The 18,176-nt window shown below is 29.8% G+C and overlaps 1 protein-coding gene across 1 annotated transcript; it reads right to left on the reverse strand.

The window, feature by feature from the left end:
• Positions 1-3,527: 3,527 nt before the first annotated feature.
• Positions 3,528-10,807, reverse strand: LOC100201767 (arylsulfatase I). Its single transcript, XM_065791170.1, has 7 exons — positions 10,407-10,807; positions 9,083-9,242; positions 8,784-8,878; positions 8,439-8,646; positions 6,348-6,578; positions 4,359-4,500; positions 3,528-4,211 (listed from the first exon to the last, which is right to left on the reverse strand). The coding sequence occupies exons 1-7, from the start codon at positions 10,557-10,559 to the stop codon at positions 3,761-3,763; spliced, it is 1,440 nt and encodes a 479-aa protein (XP_065647242.1). The 5' UTR covers positions 10,560-10,807; the 3' UTR covers positions 3,528-3,760.
• Between the last annotated feature and the right edge of the window lie 7,369 nt (positions 10,808-18,176).

Genomic DNA, 18,176 nt, shown 5'->3' on the forward strand with positions numbered 1-18,176 from the left:
CAACGTGTATAGAATCAATGTTAGAACAATTTAGCGCGTAATTTTTTAGGTTCACTTTAAATATCTCATAATTTAAGACCCTCCAATTTGCGGTTAAACCGGTGTGGCGTTATTAAAATACTGCGCGAAAACTATAACCATTTTAAACTTTCCTCGCGCTAAAATATTGATGAAATTTTTCATTACGAACAGTTTTTAAAACATGCGGAATACTAATATCCGAATATAAGAGCTATGTCAGTTATATCCGCTCTGTGAATGACTGCACTATATCAATTCTAATAAAGTTTGCAGTACCAAGAATCTCTGAATTTGTAGGCTATGCTCGTTTTTTTGTCATACCACTTTTGGTGAAATACTTTTCCCTACCACCACCTAATTACTCTAATCAAAGGCTGAAACAAGATTGTATACATAATTTCCAATCTAAACACGCACTTTTGAAGAATTTTTTTTTCATCAGTAAGATCTAGCATAAAAGATTTCGGAATCCTTGTTTTTTGGCAAATTTATTTTAAGGAATGTCTTGTGAAGTTAGGGCGGCGATAAAATTTTCTTTGATCCCCACATATAATATACAATAATATACAATAAGATAACAATATACAATAAGATAATATACAATAAGATAACAAGTATTTCATATTGATTCATCCATGAAAAGGTCATTTTCCCTCTTTCTATCATCTTTTTCAAAAAATCTTAAGAGTATTTTCTCGCTAACAAAATAATTTAATGCATACTTTCTGATATATATATATATATATATATATATATATATATATATATATATATATATATATATATATATATATATATAAATATACAGTATCGGACAAAACGAGTGCAACCAAATAATGTTAATTTAGTTTCTTTAAATAAAAGTGCTGCATTTTTTCAATTTAGAGAAATAACTATGTAACTGTTCAGAGACAAAGTTCTTCAAGTTTTATTCATCGCAAATTTCCATATTTGTACACGAAAATTAATAAATTAATCAAAAGTATTAAAAAAGTTGATTTCCTTCTGGACAAAACAAGTGCAACTCGACAAAATGTTGACCAAGCTGTATTTTGCTATCAATATTTCGTGGCGAATCCATTGCTTTCGATCACAGCCTTGCATCTTCGAGGCATAGATTCGATCAGGTGATCAATGAAACTTTGTGGATTCGCTGCCCAGGCCTTTTAGATTTGTTGAAACAGTTGATCCTTATTACAAACACCTTCATGATTAATTCTGCGGTTGACGATCTCCCACAGGTTCTCGATAGGGTTAAGATCCGGAGATTGAGGCGGCCAATCCATCACCAATTGGTGGTTGTCTTGAAACCACTGCTTGACTACTTTTGCAGTGTGTTTCGGATCGTTGTCTTGCTGAAAAACCCATTTTATTGGCATATTCCATTCAGCATGAGGTAACATAACATCTTTCAGGATATTTTTATACATGAAACGGTCCATTATTCCATCGTTTCGATGTATTGGACCTAGACCGTTAGCAGAAAAACACCCCCAGACCATTACATTACCTCCACCATGCTTCACGGTCTTATGGCAGTAACGTAATTCGAGGCGTTTTCCGGCCGGTCGACGTACACGGCAAATGCCATCGCTCCCAATGATGTTGAACATCGATTCATCACTGAACAGGGCAGTTCGCCATTTCTGCACATTCCAGTCAATATGAGATGTAGCAAACAGGAGTCTTTTCTTCTGGTTTTTTAGTGAAGTCAGCGGTTTCTTTGCAGGGCGTCGAGAAAACAATCCGGCTTTAACAGCATGTCGTCTGATTGTTCGGTCCGATACAGGCAGCTCTAATTGCTTTTGTATCTCGACTGATGCTATCCAGGGATCCTTCTTGACGGATCTGACGATCATAGAATCCTCTCTAGAAGTGGTGGAACGCGGTCTTCCATCTTTGTTATCTGCTGCCAACTTCCCCGTAGAATGATATTTGGAACATAGTCTTGATACGGTCCAATTTTTCACGCGATATTTATCCCAAATACTTTTTTGTGACATTCCACTTACGTAATCGCCAATAATTTTCTTTCTTAGTTCCAATCCAAGACTGTCGGGAGCCATTTTTGCACTTGAAGTCTTAAAAATAATAAAAATAAATAATCACGCTTCTTAAGGCTTACGGTGTTACATCTACCTTGTGATGATACAATAATGCTCTGTGGAACACAACGTCTTGGTTGGATGTGGACTGTATTGATGTAATGAAACACTTGTTGTATTTCACTTCTTATATTGATGTTCTTTGATAAAACATTTTGATAAAACTCACTTCGATAAACTGTCTTGATAATACTGACTGATTGACTTCCATATACTGACTGAATTACATGTCGATTTACATGTCTCTTATATAGTAAAATGAACCTGTGTGAACCTGTTCTGGAAGCTTCTGGGTGCGTCTGGATGCTTCTGAATGTTTCTGGATACTTATGGATGCTACTGGATGCTTCCAGATGCTTCTTCTGGAAACTTCTGCATGCTTCTAGAAACTTCTGGAAACTTCTGGATACTTCCTTTAATTATTAAAAAACTTCCGTGACGTTGACACGGATTAAACTTAAGAAAATGGAACAAACCAAAAAAGTTGCACTTGTTTTGTCCGCTGCAAAATGGCACTTGTCAACGAATTTAATATTAATAATATTAATAATAATAACAATAATGATAGTAATAATAATAATGAAAAAGAATAAAAAATCAGTATTTTTATTTTTTTTTGTAAATTTATAAATTTTTATTTAAAATTGAGTAGCATTACATATAATGTACAACTTTTATCTTAATATAAAACTAAAATTAGCTAAGAACGATAGTTAAAGTGCATGTAAAAAAACAGTATATTTATTCATGGAAAAAGCAACAGAGCTTCCAATATTGTGAGAAATATAACGGTCACCCTCGCAGAAAATATGGAGGTATTTTTGAACAAAAGATTGTTTTAGGTAAAGGTGGTGATGGTATTTTGAGCGAATGGGAATCTATGGGGTTTATGTCATAAGTACAAGCTAAATTGGTGGTTATCGCATAGTATGTGTCAGCAAGGATGCTAGTTTTATAAAGCATAAAATTTTTTTACTAACTAAAGAAATCAAATCGTTATGTCATATCTTATCATACAAAACTAAAAAAACTCTACAATAAACTAAAACAAGCGTGCAAATAATATTTTGCGCTTACAGAACTGTGTTTTGTAATCCTCTTCGGTGAGACTTTGGATATATTGGTAACCAGACTCCAATCATTGCAAGTTTTTGCAAAACATTTGGCATAAGCATTAACATAAAAAAGTTTGGAGTTTGCTCTATGTCTTTTTGATTTCTTTTTACACTCTTCAGACAAAATATATCTGGCTTCATCGCAGGTCATGTATACTACATCAATATAATTTGACGTATATATATATTTTTTATGTGACACCTAGATTACTATAAAAACTAATATGTAGATTTTTTTAAAGCAATTTTTTTTATAGTTGGTAAATTTCATTTATATATATTTATATTCATTTATTTATATTTATTCATATATAGTTATTCAATTTTTATTGCAAAATAAGCAATATTCCTTCAAGAGTAACTGATTGATTCTGTTATGGTATTTCTCGTTTTTTAAAGAAATAAAAAACTTTGATGTTTTTCAATTTAGTTTCAATCCAGATCACTTATTATTTTTACCTCCAATAAGTTGCGTAAAGCGTCCATAGATGGCATGGAATGCCTACTTTCACCATTGGGTTAAACTCCTATTTTGCTACGGTCTAATGTTTTTCGACTTTTTTCAAGTTTAATTAGTGTTAATTTTAACGATAAATCTTTATATGTGTTGTCCCATTCTTCCAAGGATCTTTTATCTCTGTATACAGCAGAAGTATTATATTTGTTTAGTGTATATGTTAATGCTTCAACAGTTTGTGGCATATAATATGCAACATTGTTTCGTTCGCAAGGGTCAAAACGAACATTAAATAAACAAGGTTCGATATCTGGCCAACATCCAATTGCGTCAGGATAGTCGGCACATTCTAACTCACTATCCCAAACTGTAATTGGTTTAATTAAATTGTCTAGTTCTCCTTTTGCTAAAGGTCTGGGAGAGAGTGGAACATAACTTTCTCCAGTTATAAGCTTAAAGTCTCCTACACGTACTGCAGCTTTATTTCCGTTGATGCCGTATAATATTTCCATTCTAAATGCAAAGTTTGTAATGCATAAAATATACTAATTTATAAATTTTAAATAATAAATATTATAATAAATAATATTAACATTTAATTTATTTATTATATTTTTATTTCTACTACTTCGTCTTAAGAAATGTGTTTGGAAATAATACCTTGGAGAATAGTCATCGTTGTTTATTGAATCCCAAACATCCATGCCATCACTTTCAACTACATGATCAGGGTTACCTCCAGCTAGACGAAATATTGTTGGCAACCAGTCATTTATATGTACAAGACCATAAGAAACTCGACCTAAATTACCAGTTACATATGTCAAAAAATGCAAAATGTAAAAAATTCTAAAAGGAGTTAAAAAAAAAAAAAAACTGTAAAAACCGAAACCATAAACTTTTAATAAGCTTTTGGATAAAATATTTGCACTAAAGTTCTGAGTAAAGTTCTGAGTAAAGTTCTTAAATCGCTACTTTGTTAATTCTTATTAATAGTTACAAACCATACTGTATTATTGTTCAGGCAAAAAATATAATTCATTAACAAATATTTTTATTACTGTTTATTCCATTAAAGCGAATAAACAGTAATACAAATATTTGAATCTGAATTTAAGCAATATTTTGTCTTCAGCATTACCCGCAACAACAGATGTTTCGTTACAATAAATGAACAGTTGAAAAAATTTCAAAACATAGTGTATGCAGATGATACAACCATCTATTTTGCCAAAATTTTAGTAATTAAAAGTGAAAACATTTTAGTAATTAAAAGGGAACTAAGCCGTGAGCTTTTTCCGTGACTTAGATAACAGTGGCAGGTATTTTGATTCTAATATTTTATTTATTAATTTAAACTGGAAAACCGAATGTGCGCTAGTCAGCACTCCGAGAAAACTTGCAATTAAAATTAAAAGTTTTATCGCAATGTATAAAAGAATTGTCACAGACTTTTGCAAGAACACAATAATTTAGGAACCGTAGTTGTTTGTATCACGTTAAACACTGCATCACCTTTAAGAATAAATGAAAAAATAAAACCAGATCTGATTTCAGCTGCTTGTAAAAAGGTTTAAAAACAAAAGACTGTTCCAGATTTAACATATAAGTTTGTTCCCCAAAAAAACGCAGCTCCAAAACTTCACACACTCGTGATATTTATCATGCAATGGAATAATAGTATGAACTCATTACACAATATCTTCAATCGTGACGTATGTGTTGGAGTTAAGATGTGTCTCGAAGTAAAACATGTTACCATTTTTAGGAAGACTTTACTCCAAAGAATAAAAAAACATTTACGAGAAATCAAAAGTAGTTAGCGCTTCTCTCTAAAGTTAAACTTAAAATTTCAAGGAAAAAATACAAGTGTTATCTTGTCGGAGAAAAAATTTATAATAAGTGTCCGTTAGAACTCGGAAAAATTAAAATTCAATATTACCACAAATAGGTTGCGCAATACTTAAATCTTATTTTAGACATGGAGATATATAACACAAGTAGAAACCAATTTTTACCGCAATCTTTTAATGGTCTCAGTTTAGTTGATACAATACTGATTTTTAAAACTAAAACAACAGACAGACAATAAACAGCTTTATTTTCCTGTTTAAAGTCATTGTATGCAATACTCCTGAAACTATTTAATAAAATATTAACCATTCCACCTCCTTTTTATATCTTTTTTTACGAAACAACGCTAAACAGAATGTAGATAGGGATTAATAAAAACCATTTGGCTACTTTTCCCACTTTAAGCACTTTATATGTATAATGGATTTTAGGGAGGTTTTACACTATTTCTACTACACCTGAAGTATTTACCTTAACCTTTGATATTCTAAAATAAAACATTTATTTGCATACTATATCTAAAGATGTGTGCCAACTGAAGAAAAAAAGTGCGTGTTACAATATATTGCATTTTTTTGATATTTTAAAACCTAAAATTAGAGAATATAATATGTTAACATAATTTATGTTAACATAATTTATGTTAACATAATTTATGTTAACATAATTTATGTTAACATAATTTATGTTAACATAATTTATGTTAACATAATTTATGTTAACATAATTTATGTTAACATAATTTATGTTAACATAATTTATGTTAACATAATTTATGTTAACATAATTTATTACCTCTTCTAGCTATTCGATTACTGTAAACAAATCCTAAAGCTCTGGAGCCACCTTCCCAAAGAGTACCATTTCCACCTCTAAATGGATATGTTGATGGCCAAGTATAAAAGTTATTTCCTTTTGTCCCCCCAGTTAATGTCGTAAAAATAAGTATAGCATCGTGGAGAATGCCAGTGTCATATAATATTCTTACTAAATGACCAACAGCTCTGTCAAGTTGCATTATCATGCCTAAAATAGAATAAAAAATAAGTTTATACAGGTTTTAAACAGACATTCCATTTTTGCAATCATCTTTAATACTTTCATATATATTATAATTTTTTACAATACTTTTATAATACTAATAATTTTTTATTGAAGTCGAATTGCTAAGAAATAGTCAAATACCACACAAAATATAATGCACAATAATATAAACTGCATATTATTTACAGTTGTATGTATATAAATGTAATAAAATAGATATATCTATTTTGATATTTTACTTGTTTGCTTGAAAAAATTTTCTTTACACTAACTACAAAAGTAGTATATCTATAGATAAGCCAATTAATTGATCAATCAATTAACTGAGTAAATTTTTAGTAAATAATTAGTCAATTACAAAAGCCAGAATTAGGAACCATTAATATTTATAACGATAAAGGGTCACTCATAAAGTACGTCACGCTCATAAAGAGAAAAAGGTTGAGATATTGTGACAATGTGTGACAAAGGGAATGAGAGGTCAGAATATTACGTCACAATAAAATTTACGATAGCTATCTTGGTTCGCAGAGAAAAACACTCAACAATAAATTGGAGAGAACAAATTTCAAGTATACTTAAGAAATATTTGCTGAAATCTGGCCACATGTAAATGTTTCTGACAGTTGCAAAATATGTGATCCAGAGAAATCTAAACTAGATGCAGAAGAAATGACTATTTACTCAAATATACTTCAATCAAGTTGTAAAATCTTAAGATGTAAAATGGTTCTTTTAAACCAAAAAGCTCGGTTGTATTTTTTTCACGACTTATGCTTCCTTCAATTCCAATCATTTAAACAAGGGATGGTATTAAAGCTAAAGAGGGAATAGATAAGAAGAAACCAATCTTATAAATTTACATATATTTTTGTTTCACAAAGAATTAAACTAGATGAAACTATGTCAAGATCCACAAGAAGTTTTTAAGTTTATCCTTATGATTTCTTTTGTCCATCCGTGCATCAGGTTAATTGAATATGCAAAATTTCTCATCTCTGTTTTGCTTTTCAATTTAATAAAATATTTCGGGCAAAATCATTACACCACAAAACTTTTGATATAGGGACATATCTTGATATATTGGACATAATGTTCTTAAGATAACTCAAGACTCGTTGTACCAATAAGAGTAACTGATATAAGACAAAGAGGACTTCATGATTGTTATTTCTGTTAAACAACAGAAATGCCTACTGTCATCACAGATCAACGCTTAAGTTTTCCATATATGAATGATGACCCCTAAACAGGTTAGCTTGTGAATTTAAAATATTTTTAATGACTTTTTTTAATTTACAGTTTAAACTGCTTTAAAATTTTTTGTTTTGCAAACTGCAAAAGACTACAAATGCTTACACTAAAATGTATGTGTTTTAGTTTTTTGAAAACGCTAATTCAGGTATTCAAATATTCTTGAACTAACGTTTAGCGATAGTAGACGTCCTTTATCGCTAAAACGTTGCGTTGTGTGTGCAAATTCCAGACACTTAAAAAAGTTGTTGTTTACTTTATTAATTCGTTTACTATAAAACTTTTTATGATGTGGTTTAATTCTTTGAATTAGAATAAAAAATATCAAAAAGAATATAAACAACAAAGAAGATACGTATGATCCAAGCACAGATCGAAGTTAGTACATAGATTCACCTAAGCCCGAGGAGGATTTTAAACCATTTAAATGCTCCAAAGGCATTCAAAGAAAATTTTTTCCTAAAACACATTTTATTACTTGTTACTATGTACTACTTTTTTGTTTATCATTTTAAGACCGTATTTATAACTGATGTAAATTTCAAGATTTATTTATCTAATTGAAAACTGAAAACTGTTACTGATTACCTGCGTATATTTTTCTTGCTTCAAATGGAATATTTTTAGCTCGGGTTAAATACTCATCTGGTATTTGCTCAGGGTAGTCTGCATGTAACTGCGGAAAATTAACTTGCAAAAATAAAGAGTATATTTGATCTTGTTGCTTTAAAACATTTTCAGCTTTTTGTATAACATCCCATGGATAAAAAGGTATATCGGTATCTTTGCAGTCAATCTAGAGAACAATTATAAAAATAATGAATAAATAATAGCATAAATTTATTTATTCAAATGACATATTGAGTCGACTGAACGACAATTAACACGAGGGATTGTTAGTCATACTTTCTAAATGAAAAACAAAAAACTTACTAGTCCTACTTCTCTAATAACATAACTTTGAATATCAAGATAGTTCCATATATCGTATGTTACACGAGCATTTTCTCCACTCTCCATAGATTTTTCTATGTTAAATATAATAGGTTTATTATTGTACAATATAATTTTAAGTGTGTTGTAGTCTAATCCAGTTTTTTTTAAAGTATTTTAATAATTAGCTAATTTATTGTTTTAGCAGTGAGTCTCTTAGTTTTTAAGCACCATTTCTTAAAAAATTTGCTTGTGACGACATTTATAACATTATGTAACATTAGATAAAAGTAACTTACTATAGTGTATTGGATGCTTTCCTGTGCGGTAAGACGAAACTGAATCTTCACAGTTAGGCGTCGTGTAATATTGTTGTAAAATAACACCGTGATTGGCGATTCTGTCAATGTTAGGAGTCGGAATTTCTGGATTTCCATGGAAACTGACATCATCCCATCCCTTATCACAAACAATATGTAAATTTTATTAAAAAAAAAAAATTGAATAACGAAAAAAAAATTAAATAGAAAATATTTTGTGTTTAACTTTTTTTATAGAATCCTACGTACATATAGCCTTAATACGCCTACTTATACGCCAGGCATTATAAAATTAGTATCATTAAAAACAGAATAATTACCTGCTGCGCGGGTCACTGCGCGACATAAACCAAAATATGCTTACATCTCAAGTAATTAGATTATTTCTGAATGATTATGTAAATGAGTGAATGATTATAAACTTTTAAAAAAGTTACAAATTATTATTTTTGTATATCTTAATTATTACTGTTTTTAAAATTTTAAATGTTTCGTTCAATGAAATGTTGGTTTTTGGTTAATGATTAATCAAGCATAAAAACAGCGTGCGCAATTTATTTATGCGTTCGGTTCTTGTGCATGCCAGACCACATAATGTTGCTTGCCCTGCTCTTTTCCAAATGCGATCTTGCGAAGCCTTTTTAGCCATTAATTGCAATCTATTTATATTTAATTATATAGCATTAACGCATATGTTATGTTTTATTGTTAAAATGTTTTTCATGCATTTGCAACATTTCATTATAAAATATCTTGTTTTGGCTTCATGTTGGTTTTTGCTATGCCCGTAGTAGTAATGAATTACAGTCATTTGTTCAGCTGTAACTACTCATGTACAGATTATTCTCAATAAAATCTCAACAAAAACAAGTTAAAGAAATTTTAAAATAGTTTTCTGTAATTAAAAATATCATTATTGCCTTGAAATATCAAAAAAAGATACAAATCAATGAACTGATGCCTTTAAATGCAAAAGAAAACTGAAATATTTTAGTGATTAAAAATAGATATTGATTATAAAAAGAAATAGAGATTGATTTTTCCCTTTTTATTGCAAATTAAGCTGTGAAAAAAGTATTTTCAGAAAAATCTAAAAATCAAAGGAAATTAGCTTTGCTTTAAAAAAGACATCGGTAAAAAAAACGCCCAAAAAGCCAAGAAAAACTTATTATTGTTTTTAATTAAAAAGATAATAAAATAAAAAATGAAGATCTTCATTTTTCACTTTTATGATAAGTACATAAAAATTGAATTTGAATATTTTATTTTATTTATATTTTGGTAATAAAAGTAAGCAAAATACCATATCTCTTAGGGTGACGACTATAATATGTGGATGCGGCGGCTTCTTGTTTGGATTGTAAACTCCCAAGCAAAATGTAGTTAATGTAGCTAAACCAATCCATATTACACTCAAACTATATTTCGTTTTCTGAGAAATCTTAAAAACCACCATCGTTGTTCTGTTATTAAAGTAACAATTTTGAATTTACAAATCAAATGTTGTTATCTTATAAAAAGGTTAATATTCTCCGACATGTCAGTAAAAAATCAGCATTATTACTATCACTAATGAGTTATTCATTTATAATTTTAAGTTAAAATTATAAACACTTTATTAAAGTTTCGACTAATTTTTGTTTCTTTTGTGCATAATATTGAAGTTCGTTTGCTGAGTTCAAATTCCGAAAATCTCTTCTGCATGAAATTTTCTGCACCGTTTTTATTAAATCGTGCTAAAATTCACAAGATGGTAGCGCAAGAAGTTTTCTTATTGGTAATTTTTAAACAGCTAGTTGCTGTTACATATTCCAAAGTTTAAAAGATCAATAAAAATTGCTATTTTTTAATTGATCGCTAGAATACTAAGACATTTGCTGAATGCCTTTTATGTATAAGGAACTTGTCGTTGAACCATGTTGCTATGTATAAGGAACTTGTCGTTGAAACATATTGCTATGTATAAGGAATTTGTCGTTGAAATGTGTTGCTATGTATAAGGAACTTGTCGTTGAAACATGTTGCTATGTATAAGGAATTTGTCGTAAAACTATATAGCTTGAAAATAAGTCTTAGTAAATCTATAATAGTAGTTTTTGTGATTAAATATTATATCAATAATGTCTTCAATAAAAACTCCGAGGTCTACAATGAGTTAATGTAAAACATTTTTTTAATGGCTTTACAATCGCCATTTTATATATATCTTACAATCGTCATTATATATATATATATATATATATATATATATATATATATATATATATATATATATATATATATATATATATATGATATATAAATATATATATCAACCAATGGTTTAAAGCCAATAAACTCTTTCTGAACCCTGCCAAAAGCAAATATACTCTCTTTTCTAAATCTTCTAAATCTGACACGTTGCCCTTAAAAGTTGCAACGGACATTCTGTGTTAAATTCTGTGTTAAATTCTTGGAGTGCTGAATGTTTATCAATTAAATATTTATACTCTTTTATTCATGTTTAGATTAAAATATCATATGCTGCCTAATATTATTGACGACCTTTTCTTCATTATAGATCATAAATATCAAACAAAGCATTTGTTGCGAAAAAAAAAAATCCAATAAATTAATCAAGTAAAAATGGTATTAGTAACTAGTAATAGTAAATAAAAACGGTAACAGTAATCAAATAAAAACGTTATTAGTAAAAAATAACTACAAAGTAATAATATTATAATCTAAAATTATAAGTACTGTTAGAGAGTAATAATAAAACATAAAAAATCATAATAAAATAGAGCTGACAAATATAGGTGATATAAATAAATTAATATAAATAATGTATTTTGAATATTGTAGAAATCAATAAAAACTCCAAAAGCATAAAAAATTTTACGCAGATTTGCCGTTTCTTGCTAGTTTTCTTCTCTTGTTATTCAGCAGTTAGTACGCGTACTAAAAGATATAAACATAATATCAAAAATATACTTTTTTTAAGTGTAGAACATGAACATTTTTTGAAATGGTCTGTTTCATGGTCTTTTTTTGCAGTAAATGACGTTTAAAAGTGAAAAGAGCAGTTAAAATCTTAAAGAATGCGTCATTCATGCAATACTATTGAAATATTTGTTGTTTTAATATCATAATTTGATGCACAGTACTACTTAAGAACTTAATTTATTTTAGTTGATCGATCTTCTTGAATGGACACTGCATTTACGGGCCAATAAGTTATTTCATTCCAAAATCGAAACATTTTTTCTGGAATATAAACCAAAAATTTTTTTTATACCCACAACTTTTAAGAAGCTGATGGGTAATACAGGCTTTACTAGTAGTTTAAAGTTCCCCCCCCCCCTAAGTGTTTTGTAAGCAAAAAATGTTACTTATCAATCCAGGAATATGTATAGTGCATTCAATTTCCCCTGGTTCATCAGAACATAGTGACATCTTACAGTATTTCAAGATTGTAAACAGTATTTTGTTTGGTTTTGTTACATTTTTATATAAGAGTTATTGCTTAAGCATGTTCACTGGTATAATTTGGCCCACCTGGCTTCATAGTTAATGGAATTTTTTCTTCACTGTAAACCTTACAGGATTTTTTGAAGAACTGTCCTTCAGATCAATTACTTAATCAGTTTCATAATATTTTTCTACTTTTATTAACTTTCACCTTATAATTCCAAAATCACTGTTATTAGGCATAAACAAATGTCTTCTTGCAGGACACACCAAATTTAATTTGAAAAATCTCTTAGTTTCACAAAAGTGCAAAGTTTTAACTTCATCTGAGTTTTTATGTACCACATAAACATTGAAAATACATTGGTGAAAATATCACCTTAATCCTTCATTATAAATAAAAACAGTCATTTTTTGGGAATCAATGTCGTGAATTTTGAAGACGTCACTGTGAGTTTCCAGAAACATTAGTCTTTTTTTTTTAATTTAAAGGTTTACAAAAAATACTTGCACTCTTATGCACGGTAATGCCACATTAGCCATGTAATATACACTTGTAAAGTTTTTGTTTTTTTTTTCGCATTTTTTTGTGGTATCTTTTATTTTATTATAAACTCTCCTATTGTGAACTATAAGCTCTGCTATTGTGGCTCATTTTTCATTTTAACTGCGAGAACTTCAGCTCCTCACAAGTCACATATGCGTCTTTTGCAGGTTGATCAAAACTTAATAAGCATTTTTTTTTAAGTATTGCCAGACAAATTTATATGACAGCCTCTTCTCACTGCCAACTATAGTTAAAAAATATATATCTTTTTATCAACATCTCCCACATGGTTTATCAATACCTCACACATGATTTTTACGTCCAAATTAGCTGGTAAACATTTTTTATCTCTTTCAGTATAGTGTTCATTTTCGATAGGATATTGTTCAATGTGAGCTCTCAAATAAATGACTACAATGATAGTCGAATCAGTGATTACTATGAAGGAATAGCATTACCCAAAACATTTGTCTCTCTTTTATCTACTGGAGTTTTGTTTAGCTGTAACTTATGCGAGAGTTTGTAAGACTGTTTGGAAGTACAACTGTTTGATTTTATAAATCCATAAGCTAGATTTCTACCAAAAAGTCTGAGAATTCGAGGACTAGTTGTCTTTTTGAAATTAGCATATATTAGAACCCTTAAGTTTCAATGTTTCTTTGAAAATGTTAAAATTATTTTTATATCTCAGTAGTTTCAAAACTATGTTTCAAGATCTTCTTTCTTTAACCATGTTTCAAGATCTTCTTTCTTTATATCTCAGTAGTTTCAAAACTATGTCTATGTTTCAAGATCTTCTTTCTTTAACCGTACACAATCTGGCATTTTAATTTCGCCTTCTGTGACTCTTAATTTTTTGCAAAATAAGTTTATAACTTTTTCGTCCTCATTTAGATTTTCTGCAATTTGATTATTTCGCCTCAACCTGACTTCTAATATTCTACATTTGTCGTTTAGAATTTTTAAATAATTTGGGCATTCATTCTCTTTTGAAGCATTACATATGCATTGCTAGTAAACTGATTTTAGCCATTGCATAGGTATGTCAAAAACTTTAAATAATAGTTTTATTTGCAAATATAATTTCTCCTCTTGATAAATTGTCCAAGTGCTAATTTACAAAAAGTAAGGAATTTCAATTGCCACTTGACTATTAGAAAGAAACCACCTGTTAAAAATATATTTACAATTTTTATTTTATTTTTCATTAAGTTTTTACAATATGGGTAACTACTTTTTACGAATGTGATAAGCAATTAAACTTATATACTTTTTACTGATGAAAACTAAAAACTTCAAACCATTCTAACCAAGTGTTAGTGTTATTGTAAATTAGGAGCAGACTCAATGAACGTTACACAAATTAAAAATTATTTGAAAAAGTGTCACCCGACATTATTATGGTAGGAAATTTTTTCAAAAGATTAATTTACTAAATGATCTACGTGAACTTTTTCAATAAACTGAAACTAATAAAGAATAAATAAAGTAAGACCACGACTAAAACTGCTGCAGCAGTTTTAGTCGAGGTCTTACTCTATAAAGTAATTTGCATACACGGTTGTTTTACATGCCAATCAACGACCAAGGTCATAAGTAAATACTGTATTCATTGCATTATATTATACTAAAGATACTCAGCAACTTGTAACATTGGCTTACTATCGACAAGCCAACAGCCATATTCGTTATTTAACTACATGTTGATGTAATATACTGATTATTTTATCTCATGTATAACTGACAATCCTTCCTACCAATGTAAAGATCATTGAGATGATCGTGAAAATTGTGATAATTTCAATTCTGCTTATGATAAAGAAGCTTGAGTTAGTTCACAAAAGAAACAAATATATATAAATGTATATAAATGTATATAAATGTATATATATATATATATAGATACAAACATACAGTATTGGACAAAACATTTGCAACCAACATCGAACAATGCTAAAAAGTGTTCCTATTTTTACATGTCTTAAAAACAAAACGAACTATACTACCACAGCAAACAGTTCAGGAGTCTGGAGTCATAGCATGTCATGACATGAGCAATCAGCTGACAGGTGACAGCACACAGGCAGAATTTCGTTGACAAGTGCCATTTTGCAGCAGACAAAACAACTTTTTTGGCTTGTTTCATTTTCTTAAGTCTGGTCCGTGTCAACGTCACGGAAGTTTTTTGATAATTAAAGGAAGTATCCAGAAGTTTCCAGAAGCATGCAGAAGCTTCCAGAAGTTTCCAGAAGAAGCATCTGGAAGCATCCAGTAGCATCCAGAAACATTCAGAAGCATCCAGACGCATCCAGATGCTTCCAGAAGCATCGAAAAGAAGCATATAGAATCTTCCAGAACAGGTTCACACAGATTCATTTTACTATATAAGAGACATGTAAACTGACATGTAATTCAGTCAGTATATGGAAGTCAATCAGTCAGTATTATCAAGACAGTTTATCGAAGTGAGTTTTATCAAAGTGTTTTATCGAAGAACATCAATACAAGAAGTGAAAAACAACAAGTGTTTCATTACATCAATACAGTCCACATCCAACCAAGACGTTGTGTTCCACAGACCATTATTGTATCATCACAAGGTAAATGTAACACCGTAAGCCTTAAGAAGCGTGACTATTTATTTTTATTATTTTTATGACTTCAAGTGCAAAAATGGCTCCCGACAGTCTTGGATTGGAACTAAGAAAGAAAATTATTGGCGATTACGTAAGTGGAATGTCACAAAAAAGTATTTGTGATAAATATTACGTGAAAAAATGGACCGTATCAAGATTATGTTCCAAATATCGTTCTACGGGAAAGTTGGCAGCAGATAACAAAGGTAGAAGACCGCGTTCCACCACTTCTAGAGAGGATTCTATGATTGTCAGATCCGTCAAGAAGGATCCCTGGATATCATCAGTCGAGATACAAAAGCAATTAGAGCTGCCTGTATCGGACCGAACAATCAGACGACATGCTGTTGAAGCCGGATTGTTTTCTCGACGCCCTGCAAAGAAACCGCTGACTTCACTAAAAAACCAGAAGAAAAGACTCCTGTTTGCTACATCTCATATTGCCTGGAAAATGCAGAAATGGCGAACTGCCCTGTTCAGTGATGAATCGAAGTTCAATATCATTAGGAGCGATGGCATTTGCCGTGTACGTCGACCGGCCGGAAAACGCCTCGATTTACGTTACTGCCATAAGACCGTGAAGCATGGTGGAGGCAATGTAATGGTCTGGGTGTGTTTTTCTGCTAACGGTCTAGGTCCAATACATCGAAACGATGGAATAATGGACCGTTTCATGTATAAAAATATCCTGAAAGATGTTATGTTACCTCATGCTGAATGGAATATGCCAATAAAATGGGTTTTTCAGCAAGACAACGATCCGAAACACACTGCAAAAGTAGTCAAGCAGTGGTTTCAAGACAACCACCAATTGGTGATGGATTGGCCGCCTCAATCTCCGGATCTCAACCCTATCGAGAACCTGTGGGAGATCGTCAACCGCAGAGTTAATCGTGAAGGTGTTCGTCTTAAGGATCAACTGTTTGAACAAATCCAAAAGACCTGGGCAGCGATTCCACAAAGTTTCATTGATCACCTGATCAAATCTATGCCTCGAAGATGCAAGGCTGAGATCGAAAACAAAGGATTCGCCACGAAATATTGATAGCGAAATACAGCTTGGTCAACAATTTGTCGAGTTGCACTTGTTTTGTCCAGAAGGAAATCAACTTTTTTTAATACTTTTGATTAATTTATTAATTTTCGTGTACAAATAATGAAATTTGCGATGAATAAAACTTGAAGAACTTTGTCTCTGAACAGTTACATAGTTATATAAAGAACCTAAACTAGCATTATTTGGTTGCACTCGTTTTGTCCGATACTGTATATATATATATATATATATATATATATATATATATATATATATATATATATATATATATATATATATATATATATATATATATATATGTACATATATATATATATATGTATGTATATATATATATATATATATATATATATATATATATATATATATATATATATATATATATATATATATATATATATATATATATATTAATAAAGAATAAAAAAATTAATTTATTTTATTAATTATTTAATGTAGATAGCTTCATTATTGTTATTATTCTTTACTCTGTAGTATTTTTATAAGTTTATCATAATTTAAAATATCAGATGCTTTTGACAGATCAATGAAAACTCCTAATTTTAAACTGTTAGTATCTAAATTTATTTGCTAGGCAAGTATTTGATATTTAATTGGCAAGTTCAACAGCTGTATGTTCAGTTTAATTTTTTCTAAATCCGAATAGTTTAAAATATGTAATGTCGTTATAGTCTTTTGTACATTACTTTTTCAAAAAATTTTGAAAATCAAAGTAGGATAGACATTTTAAAAAATTTGACAAAAAAGAACAATCATAGCAAAATGGTTTTGAAACTCTTGTATGGATGAGAAATTTTGTGACAAACTAAAAGTGAAGCAAGTCATAGATATTACGGAAGCATCCAAGCAGCTTGTGTTGTAGGACCAACAATATCTTGGTAAGTTGGTACAAACACCATTAGATTTATTTAGCTCAATCCCTCATCCCTATTTTCAAAGGGTAGAGGTAGCATAAGCTCTAAATATTAACTTATTGCTTTGAAATTAGGACGCAGTGTTTTGTATAGGCCAGTTTTTATTTTTTAATAAAAAATGGCCTATACTAAACAATTAATGATTTTTTAAAATTGGTTAAGAAATATTAAAGTTTTCGGTGAACGCGCGTCAATCGTAGTATTGCATGTTAGATTTTTGTTTTTTGGAGAGGTGAAGGAGAGATGAAGAAGAGGTGAAGAAGAGGTGAAGAAGACATAAAGTTTAAAAATTTTAGCATGTTAAATAAATAGTATGTCTTCGCAGATGATGCATTTTATATATATATATAATTTTTTTTTTCATTCATTCAGTGATCAAAAAAAGAAAAAAAAAATACAATAAATCTATTTATAGTTTAATGAAACGGTGCTACACCAGGTCCCTCTA

Source organism: Hydra vulgaris, chromosome 02, assembly GCF_038396675.1.
Source record: "Hydra vulgaris chromosome 02, alternate assembly HydraT2T_AEP".
NCBI lineage: Eukaryota > Metazoa > Cnidaria > Hydrozoa > Anthoathecata > Hydridae > Hydra > Hydra vulgaris.